Raw genomic sequence first — 25,582 nt, forward strand, 5'->3', positions numbered from 1 at the left:
GCAGTATCACTGAACTTGACATGAATTATGCTCAATGAATGGACATGAGCCAAATAGATTGAAAACTGGATCGTGGATTCGACGACTTGCTGTATGCGAGTAATTGAGATCATGATCGTGAGCTACTCCCCCCGCAGGAAACCACCTACCAGTTCCAAGGTTGACATCATCCATTGATGGTGTCCACGTGACAGGGCTACTGTGTCAACTCTTTCACGTGTAAGGCGTAGAATGGCAGATACACCGTTCTTCTGTGAGTAATAAAGATCATAATCCATCTCCAACTCTCTTCGCTTCGGACTTCCATTGGTTGACTACTCCGATTCCGACAGGCATGCCGGGCGACGCCAAACGCGGAAGGTATGACTCTGCCCTAGGCAGACACATGAGTACATAAGTACATGCAGGTTTCTTGATTTGCTTCGCAGTACCACTACCTACGTTTCACTGTCGAGTAGTGTCTTTCGTCATTTCCCACAGAGTCATCCAACCATCAACATGCCAGACCCGAACCTCACAGTCTCGCTTCTCAAGCCCGAAGAAGCAGAGCAGTACATGCGCATACGACACGAAGTCTTCCGCCCAACCGTCAACAAGATTCTCTACGCCCGCGGCGAGCCGTCTCAGGAAACCCTCGACAAGGTGACAGAAGACGTTCGCGATGGCATCACCAACAAAGGCATACTCTACACCAAGTGCGTCGATAATTCAACCGGCGACATGATCGCAGGCGCACGCTGGCGCTACGTCAGACCCAAAGAAGAAGGCGCAAAAGAACGGACCTGGGAAGAAGTCGACGCTGGTCTCACCGTCCCACCACCATACGAAGAAAGTGACCCGGAGATGTTCGCGGAACTCTTCAAATCATTCAACTCAAACAAGCGGGAGATTCTGGGGCGGAGACCCTACTATGTCTTAGACACACTGGTTACATTGCCGCAACATGGAAGGAGGGGAGCGGGAAGTATGCTGGTGCGATGGGGCTGTGAGAAGGCAGATAAGGTTGGTGTTGAGGCTTTCCTTGAAGCGAGTCCCATGGGTGCGCCCATGTATGCGAGACATGGGTTCCAAGCTGTGAAGACGGTGGAATTGGACTTGAGGAGGTGGAGTGGAGAGGACAAGATGGATTTTATTGTAAGTCTTTTATTGTCTGGCATTCTTCAGAAGCGGGGCTAACGATGTGAATGATAGCTCATGTTGCGTCCCGCAAAGCAGCAAACATAGTGATTTGGATCACATTAATCGCAAGTATCTTATCGCTTAACATAAAGAGGGTGCAGACCATGGATAGGAAACGTTGTGACTATTCGTTGTCAATTTCACTCATTTCACTAACTCCTGCCGATCGATACACTGCACGTGAATGGCACTATAACACGAAGCCTTCGACGTAGCTACTAGCACCAGGCTACAACTTATCAAAATACCCCACAACTCGCTATCTTTCAGCCTCACTTAAACTGCAATGGCATCGTCTCAGCCGATCTACGGCATCACAGCCTCACTAAAAACCTACAAAACAGAAGACATTGAGTCGCCCGACCCAGAAGATGAATGCTACGTATGCATGCGTCTATTCAACGCAGTGGACAACAAAGACGACCCAAACGAGTTCCCATGCAAAGCCGTAAGACTCTTACCCTGCGGCCACCTCATCGGCAGCGAGTGTCTAAAGATCACGACTCTGAAGCTCAACATGACAACCTGCTCTCTCTGCTCGGCCCCCCTCGCCGTAACATACGGAAGCCCGATGAATTACATCATGTGCCATCTCTTGTCGAATTGCTATACCCAAGCACTATTCGACCACGCACTGCTCGTGGGATCTGTACTAGCAAGCCCACAAGTCGCCAACGTACCCCTGCTAGGACGGTTACACACACAAAATGACGAACAGAAGATGGCTCTACTTTCATATGCCTTCTTCGCACGAGAATTGACATGGGCAGGCGGGTTCTTCTTCTGGCTGTACTACATGAAGCTGGTGTTCGTGTCTTTGTTGGGGTTGAGCTTGCTTTTCTTCTCGAAAGGGCTTCTGATCGGGCTGGATGACTTCTATGGCGCTCCCATTGAAATGGCATTTCTCTCCGCTTTGCTGGGTACGGATTGCAGGGCTCACCTGTCCAAGACCGGGATGCGTATGGTCGTCCAGGCTCTATGCATCGCGATCGACATGAGTGGGCAGGTCGCTATGAGACGACATCCAGAGCATGTGAACAAGCTCGTGCTTATGAGGGCTGCTGCGTGGCTTAGAGAGGCTATGGTGATCTTCAGTTGGGACGCTGGTCTTGTTGTCGGCAGTAGCTTGCTCGTGACGAAGACGTTAGAGTTCTTCGTAATGGCTGGTGTCATCATGATCCTTGTTTCGTATGGGTTGAGGCGAGGAGGGAAGATGTTCAGGTGGGTCTGGGGGCTGTTGCTGACGGCGGCGCTGATCTATTTGACGAACGGGCTTCGTATGGTTTCCATTGGCAGACTGACGATTTCCATTGGCGAAGTTCCGCAGGCGTAGTTGAGGTAGTCGCGATGACGTCACAATGGTATCTAAACGCGGCGATGTCTTTCGCTGTCAAGACTGACCTTCTGACACTCACGGTCCTGCTGGAACTATGGAAGTTGTATCAGCGAGAAGATATAACACATATTTTTGTACTCAGATTGTGTGACTTCATTCCCAGCCCTAAAAGCCCTCAAAGCCTTCAAGCATGTAAATGTCTTAAGACTACCACTTTGCTCGCAATCGACGGCCAGTCTTTACTTTAATAGGTCTGTGGAAACTACAATAGCCTGAAATCACAACACGTGCATGCGCGTCATCGACGCGGGTGCGCACATCGCCGCGCTCTCTATCCCTGCAAAGCTTACTAGAGGCGGGCTGATCTCTTCAGCGCCACATGTTTGCCTTGTGTCATCTTCACGCTCACCATCACCATCACAGATCAATGAGCGGAAAGTGATCGCTGCCTGCGCTCCGCAGGCAATTCGATTATCGCCGTGGTAACGACATCGAATCAAGGCGTGAAGCTGGGATGAAACCGGCTGCGCGAGCGACCCCCCACCCGCTCTAGGCGACAGTAACCAGTGGTACCAAACAACCTGCGACCAGCACTGCCTTTCCATGTGAGCTCGTGGCTCTCGTGACGAATCTGGTCACACATTGCCCGCTGTCAATACCCGTGTTATTCAACAACCACCCTGACCCTAGATCACATCAAAGCCATGGATCTCCCAACTGAGGCGACCACCATCCGCAAGGTCGTCCCCAAGACGCCGCAGGTCAAAGCATCTCAAGTCTTCGATAAAGAGAACCAAGCTCCTCCAACACCATCTAAGCCCAAGATCAAAGAAACCAAGCTTGCACTCAATGACGAAACCTCAGACTTCACCATCATCTGCGAAGGCCAGCATTTCATCACCCATAAGAGCATCCTGGAAGCCTCATCGCCGTACTTTGCGCGCATGTTTCGCTTCAACGGCAGTGTGAGTATTGGCAACCACATCGACATACATGTCATACTGACCGAATGCAGGAAACTAACAGCCGAGAAGTACAAATCCCTGACGTCGATACGGTTACCATGAAGCACATTCTAGACTACATGTACACATCCACCTACCAGTTCCCCGGCGGCGAGACCGTCCATCCCACAGCCTACTGTAACCACAGCACCTACGCCCTGTTGCACGGTCCCCCGACCGCCCCCCAGATCTTCAAGCGCAAATGTCCTTGTGCCGGCAAGATGCTGTCTGCTTCGCACCTCCTCAAGCACGTACGCATCTATACGGTCGCCGACTACTTCGACATGCACGACTTGAAGACCTTCGCACGACAGGGTGTCATAGATGTCTTGCATGTGTACTGGCAGTATGAGGGGCTGGATCTGGCTGATGCGCTGGAAGAAGCGTTCACGTCTACGCTGGATGATGATAAGGGGATTAGGGATGTACTTGTTGATGCGATGAAGATGCATCCAGGACTGGTGGTTGATGAGGGGGATGTGGAAGAGTGGTTGGAGGATCATCCTGAGGTGAAAGCGAGGGTTAACTGGGACTGAAGAGAGGGTTGTGATGCCTGACTGAGGTTACTAGATCGCGCGGGTGTTGAGGTCAGAGAAGGAACGGAATGCTAGTGAGTGTGCAGCAGTGTCTAGTAGAGTGGCATTGCTTGGTAGTCCCGATGAATTTATGCCGGCACCATCTTCAGAATCGGTCACATATGACCTCCAACAACGAGCTTGCAACGATCGGCTACACCAAATGTAAGCTACTGAAGCTTGATACCCCGCTGCCGTAACGCCCGACGTCCAAGACCAAGCGGAATACCTATCAACACGTCAGCGCACGAATCAGCAACACTACAGACCCATCAACTCACCAGTACCATTCATCCCACACCCATCCACAAAACACGCACTCGCCGTATGAATATACCTAATCCTCCCCCCCTCAACCCGAAACATATGACTATCCGGCGTCCCCTCGTTATTCCTCGTGCGATCCAGCCCCGTAAAGCCCATGAAAATGTCCACAACACCCATCACCTCATCAACAACATACTTGCGATTAGTCATGGGGATATGTTCAGGCAGCCCACCGATATCGCACGTATTCGCCGAGAGATTTCCACGGCCGGTATACGCACCGCCTTCGAGACGAGCGCAGGGCGTGCCGAAGGGGACGTGAACGGAGACGTCGTTGCAGCGGTCGGCGTAGGCTTCGCCAGCTGCTTTGATGGTGTCGCGGGTGTCGCGGGTGAATTCTAGGATGGGGCTCCAGGTTTCTTGGCTATTCCAGAAGGAGGTGCCGGTTGCGTTGAAGGCCCAGTCGCCTTTGTCGGTCACGATGCTGTCGATGAGGTTTACGTTGCCTTCGGGATCTAGAGACATTTGGGTGTGTATAACGTAGGGATGTTTGGTGTCGGTGACAATGAGCTCGGTCATTGTCTTGCATTGTGTGGTGTCGAGGATGGAGCGGTGGGTGTCAATGGTTAGACCGAAGGCGGGTACGCCGTTGAGAAGTGAGGCGGTTTCGTTGTTTTCGAAGTATTTCATGGTGTAGGCGATGTTTTCGAAACGGTCGTGTTGGCCAGTTGCCATTAGGTCGACGTAGGAGTCTGCTGTGTTCTGGAGATATTCGCGGGTGCAGTCGAAGGCCATGGCAGACGTTGCCATCGTGGCTAGGGCAACGAGGAGAAGAACCATGGTGGGAATGATGACGTTGCTGTGGCCAGAGCGAGGTTCTTTGACTCCTTTAAACTCTGCTGAGACCCAGTACCGCTGCAGGCTGTAGAAATTCTCGCGAAACATATGCCCGCGTTGCTGGATCCCATGGGCGAATAGTAGTGATGCATGCGCTTCCTGTACTCTGGGGTTATGGTCTCCTTCTTAGCCATATTGATGAAGGGTGTGGGGCACTCCGGCATTAGACCTTCGTCTCCAGGTACCTCACAACCCCACACGACTGTTGTTCGCGGGCCATGTATTGACGACGTTTCTCTTCAAAGCTCTTGCTTCCTGACATCCGGCAGGTGATAGCAATTCCTCAGTCGGCAGGCGACCCAAGAAGCCTCGCAGACATTCTTGCAATGCTCTTCATCCCAGTCATCCAGGTAGTCCCACAATGTGTTCATCGATGCAGCCTGTGTAACGTCAGTACGCGACCATCTGGATGCGGCCATTGGAAGATACATACTATTTCCTGTGGTGATGGTTTGCGAGATACGTCGTCGGTGTCCAATTCGGAATCGGCTTGCACTGACTGCGGCGAGCTGTGCTGCTGGTCTTCCGCTAGAAGCGCGAACGCGTAATAGACGCTGTATATCAGCAGAGACGTGAGGACGAGTACCAGCAGAATATGCGCGACTCGAAAGAGCAGCTTCATCGCAGGTTGCGCGGCGGTCTCGGCTCAGTCAGGCTGCTGTGGATTGTTCCTGGTGGAATCTCATGAACCACGGGATGGTTGGGTGGCCGAGCGCGCTAGCGCGCTTCCCGCTCTCAGGCCCTGCCACGCGTCTTCGCAGTACTTCCTTCTTTCACCCTCCCAACACTTTCATCGCAAATAACAATCACACAGCAAGCGTATCGCGAAGCAAACTGTTATTCACGCGAATATCGCCAGATTCCAGCCATGATCGCGTCCACACTTACAACGTCGCCACACGCGCGTTCCGCTTCGACGCGTCCAGAATCTGCTACATCTCCAAACACTACCTGATAATTTCCTATACATGACCGGAGTTGATATACTGATCTGCGGAGCTGACTGCACATATTTGAGAAGGCGAACACAAGAACATATACCTGCATCCGTCTGGTTTGGAACTCTGCTAACAATGCAACAATGGGAACCGATCCGGTAATAAGTATCATTCACTTTATAGAGCGGGTGAAAGTTGTTCTATACCGACAATGGTTTCCAACCGGATGTGTTTTCACTCGACACTCGACAGGTGCCGAAGCAGAGCACGAACCAATCGAGCCTCCACGACTGTTCCTGCTGGGAACTTCTCTGTCTATATAATGCAGCGCTCTCTTGGTTTTATATCAACTACAGCCGTTCTTCAACTCTCAACGGCCGATCAACCTTCAACACTTTCATACGCCAAGCGCAGTACGCTTTCCTATTTTTCTGATAGTGAGCTATCGGCCTCACAAATAGTTCAGTCAAAACGTTTTCAACAATGAGCGATGATAGCTGGGACGACGATGACCGCCGCCATGAATCCCGCCGGAAGACGAAAGATCGAAGAGCGAAGAATGAAAAGAACTTCCTCGAGACGTTGATGGACTCATCAATCGAGAACAGCATGAACAAGCCACTGTTCAAAGCTATCAAGGTCTGGATCGATTGCAACATAGGCATAGACCTCACCTATCTGGTTTGGGCTATTGCTTTATGCATCCCCGCTCGCACATACGGCAAGGCAACATACGACTGGCTCAGTTCGAACCTCACAAACTCACTTGAGCTCGACAGTAGCGATGCGCTGGTCACCGACCTTTTGATGTGGATCAGCAAGCAACCGTCCAACCAGCTGTTCGCCTGGCTTCCGACTTTCGAGCATCTGGAGTGGAAAGATTTGTCGCATGAACAAAAAACCGCCAACAATGATGAGAGCAACTCTCACCATCTCATAGCTTCTGCTGGCTACACTCCTTTCTTCCACGAAGGCGTACCATTCCTGCTGTACAAACCGGATGGCCGAACCTACGACAAACTCACGTTACGCTGCATGTGGGGCAGTAAAAAGCCCATCGAAGCCTTGCTGAAAGCCGTTCATAAGACTGTCAGCGGCCAGATGACGTCCCTGACTGTCCGTTACGTCTCTGCCCATCGCAACGTAGACCGTACTTCGAGGAAACGTAGTCTTGAGACGATTGACATGAACCCACTCAAGAAACAAGAGCTTCTGACTGATCTCCAGACGTTCTTTGCCGATGGGACGGAGGACTATTACTACCAGAATGGAACGCCATACCGGAGAGGTTACTTATTCTATGGTCCGGCTGGCACAGGCAAGACCAGCTTGTCTACCGCAATTGCGAGTCATTACAATTTGCCGCTTTGCGTCATCGACCTTGCAGGCATGGACGACACCATTTTGCAGAACGATGTGAAGAATCTGCCCGCTCGCTGCGTCATCCTCTTCGAAGACATTGACGCTGCGGGTATTGTCCGTGAACGCACCATGACGCTGCCGCCTTTGGAAGAACAAGAAGATAGTGACGAAGAGGAGGAGGAGGAGGAGGAGAGTAGTTCAGAGTCCATCAGCTCATGGAATGCAAGGCCGAAGAAGAAGAAGCGTAGGAATGTGGATTCTAGAAAGAAGAAGTCACCGCCTCCGCCGCCTCCCCCGTCGAGGACAAAGGTCACTCTAAGTGGTTTGCTTAACACTCTAGATGGACCTGGATCGCGAGAAGGCCACATCGTCATCTTGACAACAAACGCTCCCGATTCATTGGACGAAGCTTTGTATCGCCCAGGTCGTGTAGACACCCAAGTGTATCTCGGTTTCGCTGATGACATCACTGCTGGCATCACATTCACACGCATCTTTGGCAGCGATAAGCAGGTAACTGTGCCGCGGAAAGAGCTCAACCGCATGGGCCGCCGCTTTGGGCGCATGATACCCTCCGACTTCTTTACTCCCGCTGAGATTCAGAAATTCTGCATGAACAGACGTGGTCAGCCACAAAAGGCACTCAACGAGTTTCCCCAGTTCATCGACGAAAAGCGAACGGGAAAGACGAACTTCCAGTACGACATCCACCGACGTGCCCCGCAACCCACGTTTCAGAAGAAGGAAGACGTACGGGACGATGACTCTAGCGGTGAGGGTCAGGACACTCCCAGCAGTACTGATGGGTCTGTTGAAGACGTCAAACCACTGACACCTGGGTCGCCCCATGTATCATCAACCAAGTTACCTTCTCCAGCACGGCAGAGGAAGCGCGCAATAGAGCAGCTGCACATCACTCATAGCCGTTACCCGGATGAAGACGACGCCTTGGCTTACGGCGATTATCATCCGAGACGAGGTCAACGAGTTTGGGAGGATCGTCTGGCCGACAGCGTCGCCGATGCGTGCCAGGAAACCAAGGGGTTCTTCACTGAATCACGGCATCCGTCGCACAAGAGCAAATTGCGTGCAGGTCGGATTGAAGAGATGACTATGCCCAATTTCGAGCCACGCATGACCGCGCCGTCACCACTCACTCAGTCCAACCTCGATGCAATGTCGCTTGACGAACCTCCAGCGGCATCACCATGTCCGATGGACTTAAGAGACACATCTGTATACTATACGCCTCTATCGATTGGCGAACAGATTGAGAAGACTTTTGAGCATCATCGCCGGCCCAGCTATCCAGATGTAGATGGTCGTTGTAATGCCTACCCGCATCACGGGCCCCTGACGGAAGTAGCCGAAGGTAATGCCTGGGAGGATGAAGTGTCACCGGCGCCTGATACCGTTTCACTTCGTAATTTAGACCCGCAGCCGTTGGAGGATTTCGAGCAGCGCTGGAACTGATAAACTGCGCAACAGAGCCCGAAGGTTGTGAGGTTGCAAGAGGCCGGGCGAGGCCACGTCGGCATATACCTGTGGGGTTAGGAGGTTCGGTGTTATTACCCAATAGTATGTTGCATAAATGGAGTCTGCAATTCGTTCATGCACTCAGAGCCGGGAAAGCGATAGGTGAACAGCAACGCAAGGACATAGAGTGCCGTTTGAGAGGTGAATGAAGCGGGATGGAGCAGGACGGCATCTCAAAGGAAGACTTTCGGAGAAAGGTGGTCCTGGCTTTGGAGGAGATCGCGATCTGCGCCAGATCGCACCAAATGTGCTGCATTCCATAACGTTTCTCCGCGTTACGCGATAACCTTAGCGGTCGTCGAAGATGATTCCCGTATTGCGCAATGCTCAGATGATGACGCATTGTATCCTTGCTTCGTGGCCCACAGCCCCGGTGGCTAGACGGTCGTGACAAGTCTGCATACAGACGCCGGTAATCATGATACCCGACTTGGTGTGCAGAAGTGTAGCAGCCTTACTAGGAACAACTTGTTGACAGTCGGGCTGAAACGGTGCCGGGAAATATTAGACGCTTGGGGCTGCGCAACCCTTTGACACTTGGAAAGACAACTAAAGAAATCCGAAAGGGCCTCTTGATGATCTATGTGAAGATGTTTGAGTGTAAAAAGAGTGCGATACCTGTAATCGTTGTCCAACTACCTCGGTAGCGCTCAGGTATGTGAGAACGGTATCTAGCACATTCCCTCAGCCCACGTGACATCGCGTTCAGAAGTACCATGATTGGGTCGGAGGGCCCATCCGTACCAACAACACTACTCCTGCACCAGCACCATTCCGTACAAGAAGTCTGGCACAAACCTGCTTATGCAAGTCAGTCACTTTCACTCAGGGTCATCCCGCTCGACGATGCACCGAACTTAGACTATCACTGTTCATCGATCCTTCCATCGACGTTACACTAACTACAGATAGCACCGGGTGGACTACACGTCCTGTACATGAGTATGAATCGCTTGGCGATGGGGGTATAGACCGTATGTAGGCTTGCTTCTTCCATGCGAAAAGATAGCACTGGGAGGACCACACGTCCTGTACATGTGTACATGTCGCTTAGCGTTGAGGGTATAGACCGTATGCATCCTTGCTTCTTCAATGGGGAGAATTGCCGGACCCTTGGCTGGGTCGACTAGAAACGAGCTAACCCATTCTCCGGCCCAAGGTTTCGCTTCACGGTCCCAGTAGCGCGACTCATCCGGGCTCGAACGCATGAACTAAGAGATATCGGGTTGTACATGCCAGTGGGCTCCGCATCAGGAGAGGAATACCTAGATACTCGACCATCTGATCAAGATATGGAGCTGAATCAAGTTTTGAGATATGAATCTGCAGAAAAGAAGAACGTCCGGTAATTTGGGGTCATGGAAGCAACCACTTGGCGTATTTAGCCTGGCTATCGGCGACAGGGCTGGTCTGCAACCAGTCACAGTATTTCAGCCAGTCCACAATCAGGTTTCTTGCTCAGACAACTTTTGACATGTGTGCAACACAAGTCTAGGCTACAGGTTGAATCCACGTATACAAAAATGCTCACCAAACGAAAATATCCAGCATAGCCCTCTAAGAAAACATCGTTGCGATATGTAGGTAGTTCCCGAGACAGAGAATGGTTATCTTCGACAAGGAAGTGGTCAGACCGAGTACTATGACCTTGCAGCACTGTAAGACGGGTACCTCACCCGTACAGCACTAAAGTAACGCCCACATCTCAGCCCATGACAGAATACATCAAGGGATGTGCATCAGAACTAGCATAAGATCGATCTTTGTGTGGTCCTTGCGACTGCCCATAAAACCCGTGGAATACCTCATCAGGACGGGACCCTCCGAGACAGACGTAGGGACCATGTTCGTGAGAGCTGCGTAGAACGAGAATGCCACAGATCTCGCACATAAATGGCTCGAGATGTCAAACGTAGGACGATGTTGGCAGACATCAAGCGAGATCCATGTGGTCGGAGATCGAAGCTATGAGAGCCTTCTTTTTTTGCACAGGCTAGGCCCAAAGCGCCGCTAGCTTACCCCACCACAGGATTCAAACGAGAGCAGCAAGGAGATTTACACCGAAACCAATGAACGACCTTTGTGTTTTCGCTTACTTGCCAGTTTCAGACCTTCTCTTCCGCTGCCCAACATCTCTGGACCCTGCGCTGTTGCGATTCTAGAATCTGTTCGTGCACAGGTGAGAGCCGCCACCAGTAGCTTCAACTAGCTCACATCGGAACCGTGGAATCATACCTTTACTACACGTTTGACACTTAAAGCCACAACTTCGCCACTCACCTGCATACCAGGACTTCCGCCTGCTCTTTACTTTTTGGCGGCATTGACGCCGGCAGCGCCATCTCGAAGGCTACCATGGGACTCCTCGATCTTCCACCAGAACTTCTTGACCTGATCATTGACCGTACCGCACCTGATGGTCTTGAAAGCTTCGTGCTCTCATGTAAAACTGTGTATGGACGCGCTGCGTCCCAGATCCGACAGCACAATGACATGCGCAAGACTTGGAGCCACACGACTAACATGAGCCGGACTCGTCGCGGTGACACATTGGCTATCCTGCACGACATATCTCGCGATCCGATCATTGCTGAATACATTGAGACTCTTTCTCTCTGGGATCGCCGGCAAGACGATGAAATGCCGGATGGTACCACCCCGCACAGTTTCCGCGAAGATGAGCAGGAGATGGAAAATATCAGAGATCTGCTGCGGCGCGCCGAATATTACGCCAGTGCTGACGAGGAAGAATGGTGGGGTCGCATTCTGGAAGAAGACAGAGCGGGTGACCAGTCGAATATGGACAAGTTATATGCGACCGTCGCTTTGTTAAGTCTTCTACCCAACCTGAAGACGCTGCAACTGCCTGATCGGTGGCATGAGGTCAGGGAAGGTGAGGGCGCCGAGGCTCTTGTTTCTAATGTGCAGTCGCTTGTCGCCATGTCCAATGCAGATGGGCACCGGCAGAAGCCCCTGGCTCGGCTCGAGACTTTGTTACCGTTCGTGGAGGAAGGCTATGACGTCAGGGTTGGCTTGCAATGTCTCGCGCCTTTCATGACTCTCAATAGTATACGAAACATCTACGCTGTCAGCTGCGTTGCGGTTGACGAGGATTGGGGAGGTGTTCCCTTCAACTGGCTCAACCCAAATGTCAAATCTCCCTTGACCCGTGTCGAATTCGCCTACTGTTGCATGGACGCTACGGGACTCTCGGCCTTCCTCACAAACACACCAGCTCTCCAAGTCTTCAAGTACTCACACCAAACAAAATGGGATGGTCTTGAACACGACTGGAACGCGGGCGAAATGATCGAGACCCTGGCGAACTACAACAGCGATACTATTGTTGACCTCGCCATCACCATTGACGAGCTGCATGGTGAGATTGTAAACGGTCTTTCCTCGTTCCTGCGCTTTACGAGATTGCAAAAGCTGGAGGTGGACGTCGAATGCTTCTGTGGACCGCCACTGGAGAGCGGACAGCGCCAGGGTCGTGATGCGCATATCCCAGCTGGCGCGAGGACGTGGGGGCATATCGACATTCCCTGCATGGGCGACATGCTTCCGGAGAGTATGAGAGAGCTGCATGTCAACACAAACTTCCCAGAGCCGTCGGAAGAGTCTCTCAGGGCTCTGTTCAAGAACATTGTGGTGCGACGTAAAGACAAGCTCATCAACTTACATACAGCGATCATCCGACAGTACGGGTCATCCAGTGCGGGAAAGATTGCCGAGAGCCATGATGTCATTTTGGAAGTATTCGGCGCCGATGGTGACAACCTACTCCCAAGGTCCATGATGCCACTGTGGAAGAGAGAATTCAACAGTCGCGTCGGCGGGATCGTATTCACAAATAGCTAGAGGGAGGACCTGACATCAACTGGAAGATCGCAACCTTCTAGTTGCGCTGATGGGCTGCTTTCCGGATCCGAAGACGCGGGTTTTGACAAGTGCGATGTTGGTGTAGTACGCGATGCTGGAAGCGAGGCGCTTGTGTATAGGCAGTGGTGATTCTGGGAAATACCAGAGGTCACGGCCGGCTATCGCCGATTCGGAATTCTTTGTATATGTATCAACAAAAAGCCAGTTAATCTGGAAAGCAATGAGAATGCAATAACGACCTTCCAGTGATCGCGAATGTTGTGATGCCCCTGCATAGTCAGCATGATAGCGCGGGTCACGATTGCGTCATACCAGCGCCCTCAAACCAGCCACCTCGCGCACTGACAAAATCATCACATACGAAAGCAGGATCGATACTTATAACATTCAACACATTAGCAGCTACGACCTTGCTAAGCTCGCAGCTATGGCAGTTGCGTGCTCATTCCGAACTGAACACGTCGCGCGAGCACCGGCCAGCACGACCCACCCTTGTTACAGCATACGGGAACAACAGTCACATCCCCACTACCTTTTATCAATGGTATGATGAGAGCCGACCAAGAGGCTCAAACGTCTATCAATTTATCTGCTCGGAGAACTCAGATGGCGCGAGGCGCATGACTTCACCCAGCGGCAGCTCTGGATTAGTAATGGCCGCAGCCCATTGAGACAGTAACACAATGTACAGCACGTGAACGATGCGAAAAATGATCTAGAGATGCGTTCAGTCAATGTGTGCATGACCAATGTCTCTCGGACAGGTTGACCAAAGTATGGTTCACGTTGACTCACCGAACTTCGAACAGTCATGTACTCAATCTTCAAAACCTGCGTTTCCTGCCCTTGTCCCATCATCTAAAGATGTCGCCCCATCAACTTCGAATATGAAGGTGCCACTTGAGATACTGCGCTGCATCTTGGAATTTGCAGGCGCGTCCTATAACCGTCACGAACTTCTCCAGCTGAGACTAGCCAATTGTATGTCCATTAGTCCTAATGGATTTCGTCGCATAGCTAACATTATCTAGCTCTATTCGACGAAGAAGTCCGCTCCATATTCTTCACCGACCATGGCCTCGAGTCAGTTCGATTCTACCTCCACTGCGGCGCGGCCTCTGGTCGTGAATGTGTTCGACAACCTTTCTGGGACAGAATTGATCGGTACTTTCGTTACGCATACCTCCAACATTGCGTCAAAATGCGGGGTGCTGAGTCCAGTCTCTTCGCGCATTTGTTCGCTCCCGTATATGAGTCACAGCTCAAAAATCTGGGGATATCGGAAAGAGACCGTGCCACTAGACAAGAGAAGCTGGAATTGTGGACAGGCTTCTGTATGCATGAGTATTGGAAGGAAAGCAGGGTAGTCGCACACGCTTCCTCATCAGATGGGGCGAAGAAGCTGCCACACTATGATGAATACACGATGGATGACGACCCCGAAAAGCGGGTCGAGAATGACCGGAAGTTCCTCGAGATCTGTTGCGCCATTGTCGCCGACGAGGAAGATGCAGTGCTCGACGCATTCGCAGGCTTTCACAGCAGCGTAGACGATCTGAACTACTGTTTCGGCACGACCCTTCTTGGCTTCGCAGTTAGTACCGGACATACAAATATGCTCCAACTGCTCCTCCGCTCGGTAAAAAGCATAAAGCAGGAGCAGCTATACAAGTACCTCTTCATCGCCATCGCCGAGCTCGATCGCCCCAAGAAAACGATCGGCATTTTGCTCAAACACTCTATACAGCATCTGAAAGATACAGCAGGAGGCAATGTCTTCGTAAGAAAAGACGTAGCAAGACGGATCCTCATCAAAGATCTCCTCATCTCAGCCAAGGCCAAACGCGACAAGCGTGTCTTCGATGAGATATACAAATGGATGGAGCGCGTTCCAAACTTTCACGGTAAACTCGTCATCTACGAGGCTTTCTTCAACCAGACTCTTTACGATGAGAATTCATGCGTATATCTTCCCAAGATTGATACCCTCTCAAAGCAAATCGACAAGATACCGGGGCCACGCGCCGTGATACCCAGGTACTACCTCAAAAAGTCATACCAGCGGCAGCTCGATAAGAAGTTCAGCGACGTATATCGTGATGGCCGTTGGATGTGTCCACGTAGCTGGCCCGGGTACAGGGAAGACAAGGTCCCAGGATACTGCATGATCGACGGGTCGTCCATAGGAAGAATGAAGTACATAAAGTTGACGAGCCCGCTGTTCAAAGCAGTGGCAAACAAGTCGCTAGATTGGGCTGATAGGCTGCTGTGGGCTGGTGCGGATGCGGGGTGCCAGGAAGATGGCGTGGGCTTACTAGACGTGGCATGGAATGCCAAAATCAGGATAGAGGTTGCGCAGCTCGTTTATGCGCATGGCTGGAGGCATAGAGATAGGGAGTGGGTGAGATGCGGAGATGCTCTAGTCTAGGATGAGCTGCGAGTAAACTATTATCGAAACGCGCGTGCACTATCGTCAGTAACGTGCGCCAACTTCCGCCTTCCCCTTGCCCTTCCAGACTTTCTTCTCCTTGCTCTTGCGACCATCACCACTTCTGCTCCCTACGCGACTTCCCTCACCTTCTAGCTCTTTCCCAATCCTGTAAGCAGCCACACAGTATCAACTATCCAATATCATATCCGCAATATCTCCCCGATCAGCTTCTCGCGCCAGCTGCACAGCAGTCTTCCCTGCCCTATCTTCTACGTCGATATCCGCTCCTTTATCCAACAGGCACTGCACTATCTCCAAGCTGCACTTCAAAGCAGCGATAGCCAATGCAGTCATACCTTCCCGGCCTTGACCTCTGTGGACGCGGCTGCATCTGCGGTCAATATCCTCTTTGATCTCGTCTTCGGTAAGATTTTCGAGGAGGGTCTCCATGACTGACATGCGACCGATCTCGGCGGCGACGTGGAGAGCGGTCATGCCGAAGTCTTCGTATCGCATTCGTGCACCCCGCTTAAGAACCTTGCCAAGACTATCGAGACCGACGCCGCTTACTTTGCCCGCGTTGTGCAACATCAGGTTCAGCGCGACGCCTTCTTCGATGGCGCCCTTGTCGAAACGAAAGTCCGGTTGTGCTAGGAAGACCATGAGGGTGTGAACATTGGGGTGCTTGACTGCCCATTCCAGCGGTCTTGGATTGTTGACAAGGGCTGGGAAGTTCATAGTCTTTTCGCTGAGTAACAGTTCTGTCATCCGGGGGCTTCTGCGGAAGAGTGCGTTGCTCAGAGCGTTGCGAAGATTTATCTGATTGTGTCTGATCATTTCGCGCACGACCTCGTAGTCTAGTATCTCCTGGAGCATGCGCGGTTCGTGATGCCATGTTGCGTATTCGATGAGGTGGCCAGCCTTCTCCTGCATATTGACCGTTGTCAGGATGTGTTTCAGCAGCTGGTATTCACCGGAATCTATGATGGCTTCAGCGTATGACGTTTTGTTCCATGGGAAAAGGTCGCCGGACGATTTTACGAACACGAATTTGATGGCGCCGTCGAGCATTTCTGGTTTACCGGTGCAGACTGCGTTCCACAATACCGCCTCGATTTGTTCTTTCGTTAGATGTATATCAGTGGGGCCATGTCTCGAATGGATCGGATCTGCTATTTCCACACTGGAACCAGCCGCGAGGATACATGAGAAACTTCCAGAGAACTCGAAGGTTGTAGCGAGAAATTTGGCCGTCTGAATATGGTTATGCAAGATCGCGACATCGACCGGTGCTAGCATCTGGGCGTCTAGTGATGACATGTCCTCTACCAGCAACCAATACGAGGAGGGGGCCTCGATGAGCTTGTCGAGACCAAAGAGGGCGCATACGTGGAGGAGTGTTGTATGATGTTTACGAACATCATGATACGGGGAGATGCCGTAATTCCAGGTCATGAACATGATCCACCACTTCTCCAGGACTATTGGTTCAGGGCAAAAGGTCGCCTCGATCAATGCCACCAAGTCTTGCGGGATGTCCTTCAGCAGTTTGATATGTTCAGCCCAGTGATTTACTGCATACTTCAAGTCGGTAGGGACTTGCGAGACCCAAATAGACTCGTCGTTTTCCAGATCTGCCATATCGATCTGAGCAAGGCCAGCGCCAATCAACTCTAGGCATTGTCGAGCAAGCTTGGTATTGTTGGCCTCCGCAAGACTTGACTCTGAGAGCGCGAGCCACGCATCGGAATCTGCGAACCCTATGTGCTCGGAACTAATTAGCAGTTCGGTTGGACGAGAGTCGAGGAATTCAAGAACGTGGGTTCGCTGGCTCTCGGGGAACATGGACAGAAGCTGCCCGGTGGTCGGCGGGCAAAGGTAGGCAGCGAGCACCTGCAACACTATAAAACCCATGCGGCTATACTTCTGACTCAGGCTGCTAAGATGCTCTTCGGCTGTAAGCGAGCCCATAGTGGAAGACATAGACCCGCTCCCAATGCGCGCATCCAAGTCGACATTCCCGTATTTTGCGACGTCTAGAGGGATGCGGGTGGTGACGAGGAACTTCAGAGTAGGCTGCGTCTCCGGGCAGCCTTCGTACGGGAGCGTAAGATCGAGTAGTTCAAGGACGAGAGCTCTACTCTCTGCGCCACATTCGTCCAAGCCATCCAGCAAACAGTATGTTATTCCCGCGTTGCTCAGCTTTGCAGCCCGTCGTAAAAAGGCCCACATCATTCTGGCCTTGTCGAGGTAGGAAGGTACATAAATGGGATCTTGAAGAAGCCATTCACAAAACTCTTTAGTCAAATCAGGTCTTTGTTGGACAAGCTGATATATCCAGCCGTTTAGCACTGCGCTGGCAGTACTACGTCGACGGTCAGGACGATGACAAAAGAAATACAGGACCTGAGTCTTCTTGGAAGAGTTTGACGACTGGAGACCTTGAAGGTGTTCAACAGCGAAAGAAGCTGCTGAAGTTCTGTCGATCTTAGATCCACCGCATATCTGAATTCGTAGTTGGGCATGAGTGGGCGCAAGCCACTGTGTAAAGATGCCGTCATCTTTTATCCGTTCGCTCTTGCTGTTCTGCCCGAGCGAGCTTTTGATGGTGTCGAAATGGTGGGATGGATCGAATGGTTTCAAAACGCGCTCGGTCTTATCTTCCAGGCTGAAAATGTCCCTTTGAAGCTGGAGCATGTGAGGATTGTTGAGACGTAAGCAATTCTTAGGTATGAAAGTTGGACGCGCATCCTGTGGCTGGACGTTCTCTGACTGGGCGTTCTCTGTAAGCACATCTTGTGGTGGCATAGTGATTACAAGGTAGTTTCTCACTATCTGTCGATCCCCAAGAGCAAGGACAGACGGATACATATACACTCCATCTTGCTGTTTGGGTGTGTATCATCTCGTGTAGCAGTTGCGCTTTGCCATGCGCACGCGTTCCTGACAATTGCGTGTGCAGGTGGGTAGCAAAACACTGAATCCCATCAGATGTCGCCAACTCCTATAGTCAACGAAGATAACACAGTGATACTTGCAGCTTCCACAAAGCTCGCGCTGGCTTGATGTATGCTGTCGGGTGGTAGTCAGGATGTTGTGGTGGCAGTCGCGATCACACCAGAACCCGGACAGGAAGGTCCGCAAACGTCTCACGTGACGGCGCGACAAGCGATTTGTGGTTTCGGCGCGCAAAGCCGTCGCAATTGGCCGGGAGTTATTTGCGCAAAGCAGGATCTGACGCAGGGTGATCCAGTCGAATGAGGGACACATGCGAGGAAGAAACAAGTATGGGCGGGCAGAGTTGGTCAACTAGGAGGAGCAAGGTTCCAGGTACGAGGTTGAGATGAGGTCAAATTGGGCATTCAGGCGTTGCGCCTCCCGCGGAGCGTTGCGGATGGCTTTTGGCGACATCGCGATGCTGAATAGGAAAGGCGATGCATCGCGACAACATTGGTCAGTTAAAGAGCGATGCGCAGAGATCGGCCGAAAATTGAGTGTCGTGATGCTGCGCGGTGCGGGCGGTGGTGTTGAGGTTCAGCCTCCTATTATTGGGCCCCAGCCCCCATAACAAGATGAATAATTGCATCATGGCGTCGTAGTCAACCAGCGCACTACTGTGTCAAATCCCCAAGCGCGCCCTGCTTTTCCCACTTCTCTTTACCTGGGACGGATTTTCGGCACCCTTCAATTGCTTGACTGTCTTGTTCCTTCTCGAGCATTGTGTTGCGTGTTGCTGCACATCAAATTGATCTACCTCCCCCACAACTAGCGCCGGCATCGTCGGTTCCAGGCCAGGAACTGCTGTTCCCCCAGACGACGGCCCCCCAAACACGCCAAATACCAACACCACCACTTCGCCGTCAGCGCGCATTCTCGCGGCCAGTGTCGCATACTGCTCGACTCAACCATGCCGGCCGTACGCGATCCCCTCAGCTTCCTCGCCAACATGGCGCCCCGCGACTCCAGCCTTAGCCCCCGACAGCCTGCTTTCGACGTGCCAGCAATTGTCTTCGATGCGCCCAAGGCAGCCCCCATTGCCAAGCGACAGAACGTCATATACGCCCAGCAGGGTATAATACCCACCTACTACAATACCGACGGTCCCGAGCCCGGTACCGTTGTCGGCATCGTGCTCGGCAGCGTCGCCGGCTTTCTCCTGATCTGCTGGCTCATCCAGTCCCTGATGAACACCAACAACAAGACCGGTACAACCACAGCCATGGCCGGAGAGGAAGAGATTGTGGTGCGCAGGCCACGACGCAATTCACATGGCGGACGCTCGTCGCGACGCCGCTCGGAAGTCCGCGAGATCAGCAGGAGCCCGAGGCGGAACAGTGGACGCTCGCAGATCATCGTTGAGGAGAGGAGGGGTGCGCCGCCGAGAGCGAGGAGTATCATTGTGGAGGGGCGGCAACGTGTTCCAGGCGATGATGTCGTGGAAGTAATTGAGGAACACGACGAGTACCGCGAGAGGAGAGGCGCCCGGAGAGGCCCGGGATATCGGTGAGTGCTTGAAATGATCTCCTCTGAAGACGCAGATTTACTAATGCATCCAGGTGAACAGATACTGAATAGTAACTCCATCGCGCCTCATACCCTCCACCAAACACCCCACAACCTACCAACATCCTTACGTGCGACCACTACCCACCGTCGCACCACAGATACCCCCAGAATACCCCTTTGCTTCTACCGCGTTCTTGTTTTGCAGTAATTCCACCGATCTATCTTCTTCTCTGTACCATAATACGGGCTCTTCTCAACACTTGGCGTTCAAGCGGAGGCATTGAAGGCGACGACATTTAGTTTGAAAGTGAAGGAATGGGAAAAGAAGGATGTTACGTATGACGCATCATGTATAGCGAGACGCGCCTCTGATTCGAAATGATGGATGAAGTTCTTGTTATCAGATGAATAGTCAATATATGAACCATGAGATCGAATTATCAGTAGCCGGCTGGACTTTGCCGTGACGTCGGGGCCGCTCTTTCCTCGCTCACCTCGAGGTGCCCCACTTTTCCCTGATTTCTACAAACAAACCGCGATACTCACTCCACCTCCACACTCTACGCCGCCGCCTTTACGGTTTGTCTTCGAGCGTAAACCGTCCATTCATCATCAAGCGCCCGGGTCAACTGCCGTCTGTCGCTCGCAGCAAAGGTAAGCATTGACTAGGCCGTCCGCTCGAGAAGCTCAACTGACATGTCAATCAATAGATGGCTGCGTCGGGACATTTCAGGCTGCTTGATCTCCCGAGAGAGCTGCGCGACATCATCTACGAATACGTACTCACCGAGAAAGCTGGTCTCGTTGTCTTACGATCGTCGCCCTCTCGTGTCCGCCCTCTGGACGATCCGTATGGCCCTGATCCGAATCGGCTGAAGCTGGTGTGTCATCAGCTGTACCAAGAGACCACGGGTCTTGGCTTGAGATACAACAAGTTGACTTTCGGCGGTTCGTTCGGCTTCGATCTATTCACAAAGTTCACCGAGAAACACTGCTCCCGTGCACATTTCGGACGCGTCAGAACCATCGTCATCATGCTGCTGTCACGCTACAGACTATGTCTGGAGTTGCAAGCCGCGTATGCTATCGGCAAAGAGTATCCAGCTCTGTCCGTCAAGGTGCAGTGTTGCTGGATGACCGAACTAGGGTGCTTTGACCAATGGCGTCTCCGAGGCAGTGAGATTCAATATGCAGTAAGGGGCACATTCCCCAGTCTCGCTACTGCTGCGATCAAGGATGTTGCGGGACGGATTGGATTCGCCATTGAAGACGGACCTAAGACCGAGTACAAGAATGTTCGAGTGTTTCCTGAGAGCTTCAACAAGGAAGCGCTCTGGCTCTCTGCTATCAACTCTGAGAGAAAATATGCGGATGATTGGATCACATTGTTCGAGAAGTGGTCTATCGAAGGTTTCTGAGTCGTTTTCGACGGTATCTGGGTGCTACGGCGCATCTGGCAGGCAGAGGGGGCGAAGCCCATCTTGGTTCCATGTCTCAAACATCTTTGAAAGGGCCTCAGCTGCGGGACTGGATAAAGAGCAATCTTCAGTTACTAAGACCTTCGTAGATATGCCTGTCAAGTCTAGCCATTGGTTAGAGTAGACACCTAACCATTCACTTGACACTCCTGCCCGATTCGGTGTCCTTACTTGCTTTGACCGTGACGCCACATTCGCAGTCACTCTTTCCCTGTGAGAAGTCTCAGTGCCTCGCCAAGGCTCGGAGCAAACGGACTAGTCTCTGACAAACAACAACGCAAAACTCTCTCCCACCCACATCTCCTCTGCATTCATATCTTTCTGCTTTGCTTATCATCTCCGTCACCGATACTCAGTATGCGCCTCGAACCACCACAGCCACTCGCCACAGGCGGCTCAGCACTACCTTCGGCCCCAAACCGCCTACTCGCTCTACCGAGAGAACTCCGCGATATAATCTACGAGGGTAATGTAGCCGCCACGAATAGCTCTTAAGATATCTTGCTAACTTATTACTAGTATGTAGCTCCCTTGCTGTGCTGTGCTAACGCGGTGCTAAGACATCTTACTATCCGTCCTAACAGCTTGATAGTACGCACTCACCGAAGATCGCGGCCTCCTTATGATCGAGACTCACCCGAAGAGCTTCAGAGGCCATCGACTCTATGAGCACTGGGTCGAATCTAACCGGCTCAAATACGTCTGTCGCCAGCTATACCACGAAACCAAGGGCTTGGGTCTGAAACACAACGACGTCGCTGTTCGGTCTGATCGGCAGGTCGAGGACTTCGTTACGTTTCTCGCTACATGTTCGGCGGATCAGCAAAAGTATATTCGGCAAGTCACACTGTGTGCTGACGTGTCGAGTATCGTGGGACGGGTGAGCACATGGAACAAGGCCGTCGAGACATTGACGCCATATGGCGCCTCGCATCCCGGCATGAAGTTTCACTTATATGTCAGTTCCCTCGGTGAAATCGATGACGCCGGTCATTGGCTCATCATGGCTGCCAACGTTCTGTACGCCAGACATATGCACGAGAACCATGCCATTCTCTCTCCACTCATGCGCCGGTTGGCCGTCCGCTTCAATGCTGATCGGAAAGATCCAATTCCTGATCATATCCGGATATTTCCTGGTACAGGGCCTGGCGACCTTGTTCAACCTGTCTTCAGTAAGAGAGACGTACAGACATATGGTATAGCACAGACAGAGCTCTTCATCAAAGAGATCGAAAAGTGGCAGCGAGAGGGTATCTAGAAACATCAGAGTTTCTATGGCGAGTTAGGTATTTTCTCCAAATGATTCTTGGGGTTACGGAAGGGTTTGCTGACTACATAGACTCCGGTGTGTGTCATGAAAGCTCGGAACTTGCGCTGTAGAGTGTAATCATCACTTGGATTCGGCTTTTGCAATACAACGATCTGGATGGACTACCTGGGAAGGGAGACGAGTGGCATCAAAGTGTCGGAGGTATTTGCGGTATTAGGGAGGCGAACAGAACTCGACGAAGTAGTCGAAGGTCTGGGCTGAGATATGAGAACAACACGAAAAGCATTCATGCACCATGAGAAGACTGCAAGTGATTTGATGATAATGTATTGAGGGCATGCACTATATTGGCACCCTAATTCCTGTCCTACATACGGACACTCATACTGAATTACAACTGATAAATTTTAGGCCGTCACAGTCCACTCCAAGCGTGGACACATCTTCTCCGTCATAGCCTCGTTCCCTCAACCAGCCATCTAGACCTGGTTCTCGTTGCGCTCAGCCGGCTCCAAAATACCACCATGGGTACCAGCCTGCTCGGCCTTGCTGAAGTTGCGACCACCAGGACCCATGTGCAGCCTGTCAGTGTCGACAAGGCCGTCCTTAGCCAAGCTCGACGCATCCCACTTGGCGCTGGTAATAGGGTTGACATGAATCATGTACATGGTGTCGATCTCCTCGAGCGAGCGGCCCTTAGTCTCAATCATGAAGAAGTAGACGACGAAGAAGAGCAGGACGAGGGAGACGGCGAAGACGAGACCGTAGAAGTAGTCGATGCGGTCGGTGATGAGGGTAGAGCAGAAGGAGATGATGAAGTTGAAGAGCCAGTTGGAGGCGGTGGCGAGACCCATGCAGGTAGCGCGGTAGCGGGCAGGGTACAGTTCTCCGACGATGGCCCAGACGAGGGGTCCCCAGGTGGTAGCGAACGCGGCAATGAACAGGCAGGTGAAGACAATCATGACGTTTCCGGCAGCGGGCGTGCTCTGGGGAAGGTTCTGGTCGAGGGCGTAGTGACCGACAAAGGAGTAGATGAAGAGGCACATGGCCATCCAGGCAGCACCGACCATCATGGCCTTTCTGCGGCCGACGTTCTCGACGACCCAGAGACCGAAGATAGTAGCGACGACGTTGACGGTTCCGAGGATGATGGAGGTGACGTATGAGTTGGAGAGGCCGGTGGCGGAGAAGATGGTTGTGCCGTAGTAGAAGAAGTAGTTGGCACCTGTCAACTGCTGACCGGCCTGGAGGACCATACCGAGAAGAGTGCGGTACAGCATGCGGGGGCCGGTGAAGATCTCGTGCCATGGGTGGTCGCCGCCAGCAGACTCAGCCTCGAGCTTCTCCTGGATCTCAGCAATCTCGGCGTCGATGAAGGCGCTGTGCGGGTCGACACCGTTGAGACGGGCCATGTTCATGCGAGCCTCGTCGACCTTGCCCTTGCGGTATGCGTAGCGGGGGGACTCGGGGAGGAGGAGGATGGTGCTACCAAGGATGATGGCCCAGAGTGCGGAAAGACCGTTGGGAATGCGCCATTGGGCGCTGTTGACGTAGTCCTTCTCTGTGCCGTAGTTGACCATGTATGCGGTCCAGATACCGAGGGTGATGAACAGTTGGTAAGAGGAGACTGTGGCACCACGGATGCGCTTGGGGATCGACTCGGATTGGTACATGGGAACGACGGTGGAGAGAGCTCCGATACCGAGACCGGCAGTGAAGCGACCCATAGCGAATTGGGCCCAAACGTCCTTGCTGGTGATTTCGATAATGACACCGATGATGTAGAAGAAGGCGGAACCGGAGATGGTAAGACGACGACCGAAGGTATCAGCGAGAGGAGCTGAGCCTAAGCATCCGAAGAGAGTACCGACACTGGGAGATTGTTAGACGCGTTCATCGCGTTGCGGAGGAAAGGACTTACGCAAGAAGACCGACAATGGCACCAGAGCGGACAGCAGAGAACTCGTTGTTCTCACCGCCGAAACGCGCCTTGAAGTCGTCCATCTCTAGGAAACCAGAGATCTGTCCAGACTCATATCCGAACATGAATCCACCGATACTGGCACAAGCACCGAGGATAACGGCAATGGCAGGCACGCGGCCCTTGGGCTCGAGATCCGCAGCCTGGACGGTCTCAGAGTTTCCCCTGGGAGGTGTGTCCGCAGGAGTGGCGGTGTTTGGCGTTCCCTTCTCGTGGATCTCCTCCTCGGTCGCCTTCTTCTTGAAGAAACGCGACATGACCGTCATGTTGGGCGCGTGGTAATTAGGAATCAATAGAGAAAAACAAAAGGGTATCGAGCAAAAGTCGAGCTGGTCTGCAGCGCGGGGTATACGTCTCAAACAAAGTGAGCTGGAGAGAAGCTGGAGAAGAGGAGACCAGTGTGGGCTGTGAGGAGAAGGCTGCGCCGTATAAATAGCAGAAAATGCATGCGGAGACGGGTTCGTAGGGTCTATTGACAGTGGAGCCCCAGTGTCAGTCTCATCCGCATACCCATCCGACTAACATTTTCCAGAACGCCCTAGCCATGGAGGCGAAAGGAGATATGCTCGCACGAGCGCCCTGACAACGGAGGTATGATGACATCGCATCGTGGAGCTGGAGCTGGCAATGGGGCAGCCTGTCACGAGCACGCTCGAGCCGGAGAGCTGCCGGTCGTGAATTTTCTTCATCGCGTAGTATCGGAATGGTTGCTGGACACGCCGAGAAGCACAGACAGTTGATAGTGCAACGATCGGCCCACTGCAGCTGCTGCAAGTATACCACCCTTCCGGTTCTGGTGGATTACTCCTCGGGGTCGTATACGGGGTCGTATAGTTTGTGACTTCGCCCCAGTGACTCCAGTATCGCGTGCTCCAACGGTTTCCCCTTACATGGCCATTGTGGATGGTGATGATGGGGTGCGCTTCAGTATCGGCGA

General features: G+C 52.4%; 10 protein-coding genes across 10 annotated transcripts; 7 read left to right on the forward strand and 3 right to left on the reverse strand.

The window, feature by feature from the left end:
- Positions 1-498: 498 nt before the first annotated feature.
- Positions 499-2,512, forward strand: J4E79_010785 (uncharacterized protein; the record flags this gene model as incomplete). The annotated part of the gene is made up of 2 exons (XM_049359618.1): positions 499-1,134; positions 1,481-2,512. The coding sequence occupies 2 exons, from the start codon at positions 499-501 to the stop codon at positions 2,510-2,512; spliced, it is 1,668 nt and encodes a 555-aa protein (XP_049205920.1).
- A 707-nt stretch (positions 2,513-3,219) lies between these two features.
- On the forward strand, positions 3,220-4,055 carry J4E79_010786 (uncharacterized protein; the record flags this gene model as incomplete). Its single annotated transcript, XM_049359619.1, has 2 exons — positions 3,220-3,480; positions 3,531-4,055. 2 exons carry the CDS (start codon positions 3,220-3,222, stop codon positions 4,053-4,055), a joined length of 786 nt encoding a protein of 261 aa, XP_049205921.1.
- A 482-nt stretch (positions 4,056-4,537) lies between these two features.
- On the reverse strand, positions 4,538-5,171 carry J4E79_010787 (uncharacterized protein; the record flags this gene model as incomplete). The annotated part of the gene is made up of 2 exons (XM_049359620.1): positions 4,538-4,556; positions 4,606-5,171. 2 exons carry the CDS (start codon positions 5,169-5,171, stop codon positions 4,538-4,540), a joined length of 585 nt encoding a protein of 194 aa, XP_049205922.1.
- A 1,508-nt stretch (positions 5,172-6,679) lies between these two features.
- J4E79_010788 (uncharacterized protein) lies at positions 6,680-9,031 on the forward strand (the record flags this gene model as incomplete). Its single annotated transcript, XM_049359621.1, has 1 exon — positions 6,680-9,031. One exon carries the CDS (start codon positions 6,680-6,682, stop codon positions 9,029-9,031), a length of 2,352 nt encoding a protein of 783 aa, XP_049205923.1.
- Positions 9,032-11,449: 2,418 nt separating this feature from the next.
- J4E79_010789 (uncharacterized protein) lies at positions 11,450-12,955 on the forward strand (the record flags this gene model as incomplete). The annotated part of the gene is made up of 1 exon (XM_049359622.1): positions 11,450-12,955. The coding sequence occupies one exon, from the start codon at positions 11,450-11,452 to the stop codon at positions 12,953-12,955; it is 1,506 nt and encodes a 501-aa protein (XP_049205924.1).
- A 1,447-nt stretch (positions 12,956-14,402) lies between these two features.
- On the forward strand, positions 14,403-15,404 carry J4E79_010790 (uncharacterized protein; the record flags this gene model as incomplete). The annotated part of the gene is made up of 1 exon (XM_049359623.1): positions 14,403-15,404. One exon carries the CDS (start codon positions 14,403-14,405, stop codon positions 15,402-15,404), a length of 1,002 nt encoding a protein of 333 aa, XP_049205925.1.
- A 189-nt stretch (positions 15,405-15,593) lies between these two features.
- Positions 15,594-18,215, reverse strand: J4E79_010791 (uncharacterized protein; the record flags this gene model as incomplete). The annotated part of the gene is made up of 2 exons (XM_049359624.1): positions 15,594-17,772; positions 17,809-18,215. 2 exons carry the CDS (start codon positions 18,213-18,215, stop codon positions 15,594-15,596), a joined length of 2,586 nt encoding a protein of 861 aa, XP_049205926.1.
- Positions 18,216-19,314: 1,099 nt separating this feature from the next.
- On the forward strand, positions 19,315-21,331 carry J4E79_010792 (uncharacterized protein; the record flags this gene model as incomplete). Its single annotated transcript, XM_049359625.1, has 2 exons — positions 19,315-19,910; positions 20,647-21,331. 2 exons carry the CDS (start codon positions 19,315-19,317, stop codon positions 21,329-21,331), a joined length of 1,281 nt encoding a protein of 426 aa, XP_049205927.1.
- A 417-nt stretch (positions 21,332-21,748) lies between these two features.
- Positions 21,749-22,652, forward strand: J4E79_010793 (uncharacterized protein; the record flags this gene model as incomplete). Its single annotated transcript, XM_049359626.1, has 2 exons — positions 21,749-21,862; positions 21,984-22,652. 2 exons carry the CDS (start codon positions 21,749-21,751, stop codon positions 22,650-22,652), a joined length of 783 nt encoding a protein of 260 aa, XP_049205928.1.
- Positions 22,653-23,143: 491 nt separating this feature from the next.
- On the reverse strand, positions 23,144-24,911 carry J4E79_010794 (uncharacterized protein; the record flags this gene model as incomplete). The annotated part of the gene is made up of 2 exons (XM_049359627.1): positions 23,144-24,536; positions 24,586-24,911. The coding sequence occupies 2 exons, from the start codon at positions 24,909-24,911 to the stop codon at positions 23,144-23,146; spliced, it is 1,719 nt and encodes a 572-aa protein (XP_049205929.1).
- Between the last annotated feature and the right edge of the window lie 671 nt (positions 24,912-25,582).

Source organism: Alternaria viburni (assembly GCF_023758015.1).
Source record: "Alternaria viburni strain BMP 2772 chromosome Unknown scaffold_33, whole genome shotgun sequence".
Taxonomy (NCBI): Eukaryota; Fungi; Ascomycota; class Dothideomycetes; order Pleosporales; family Pleosporaceae; genus Alternaria; species Alternaria viburni.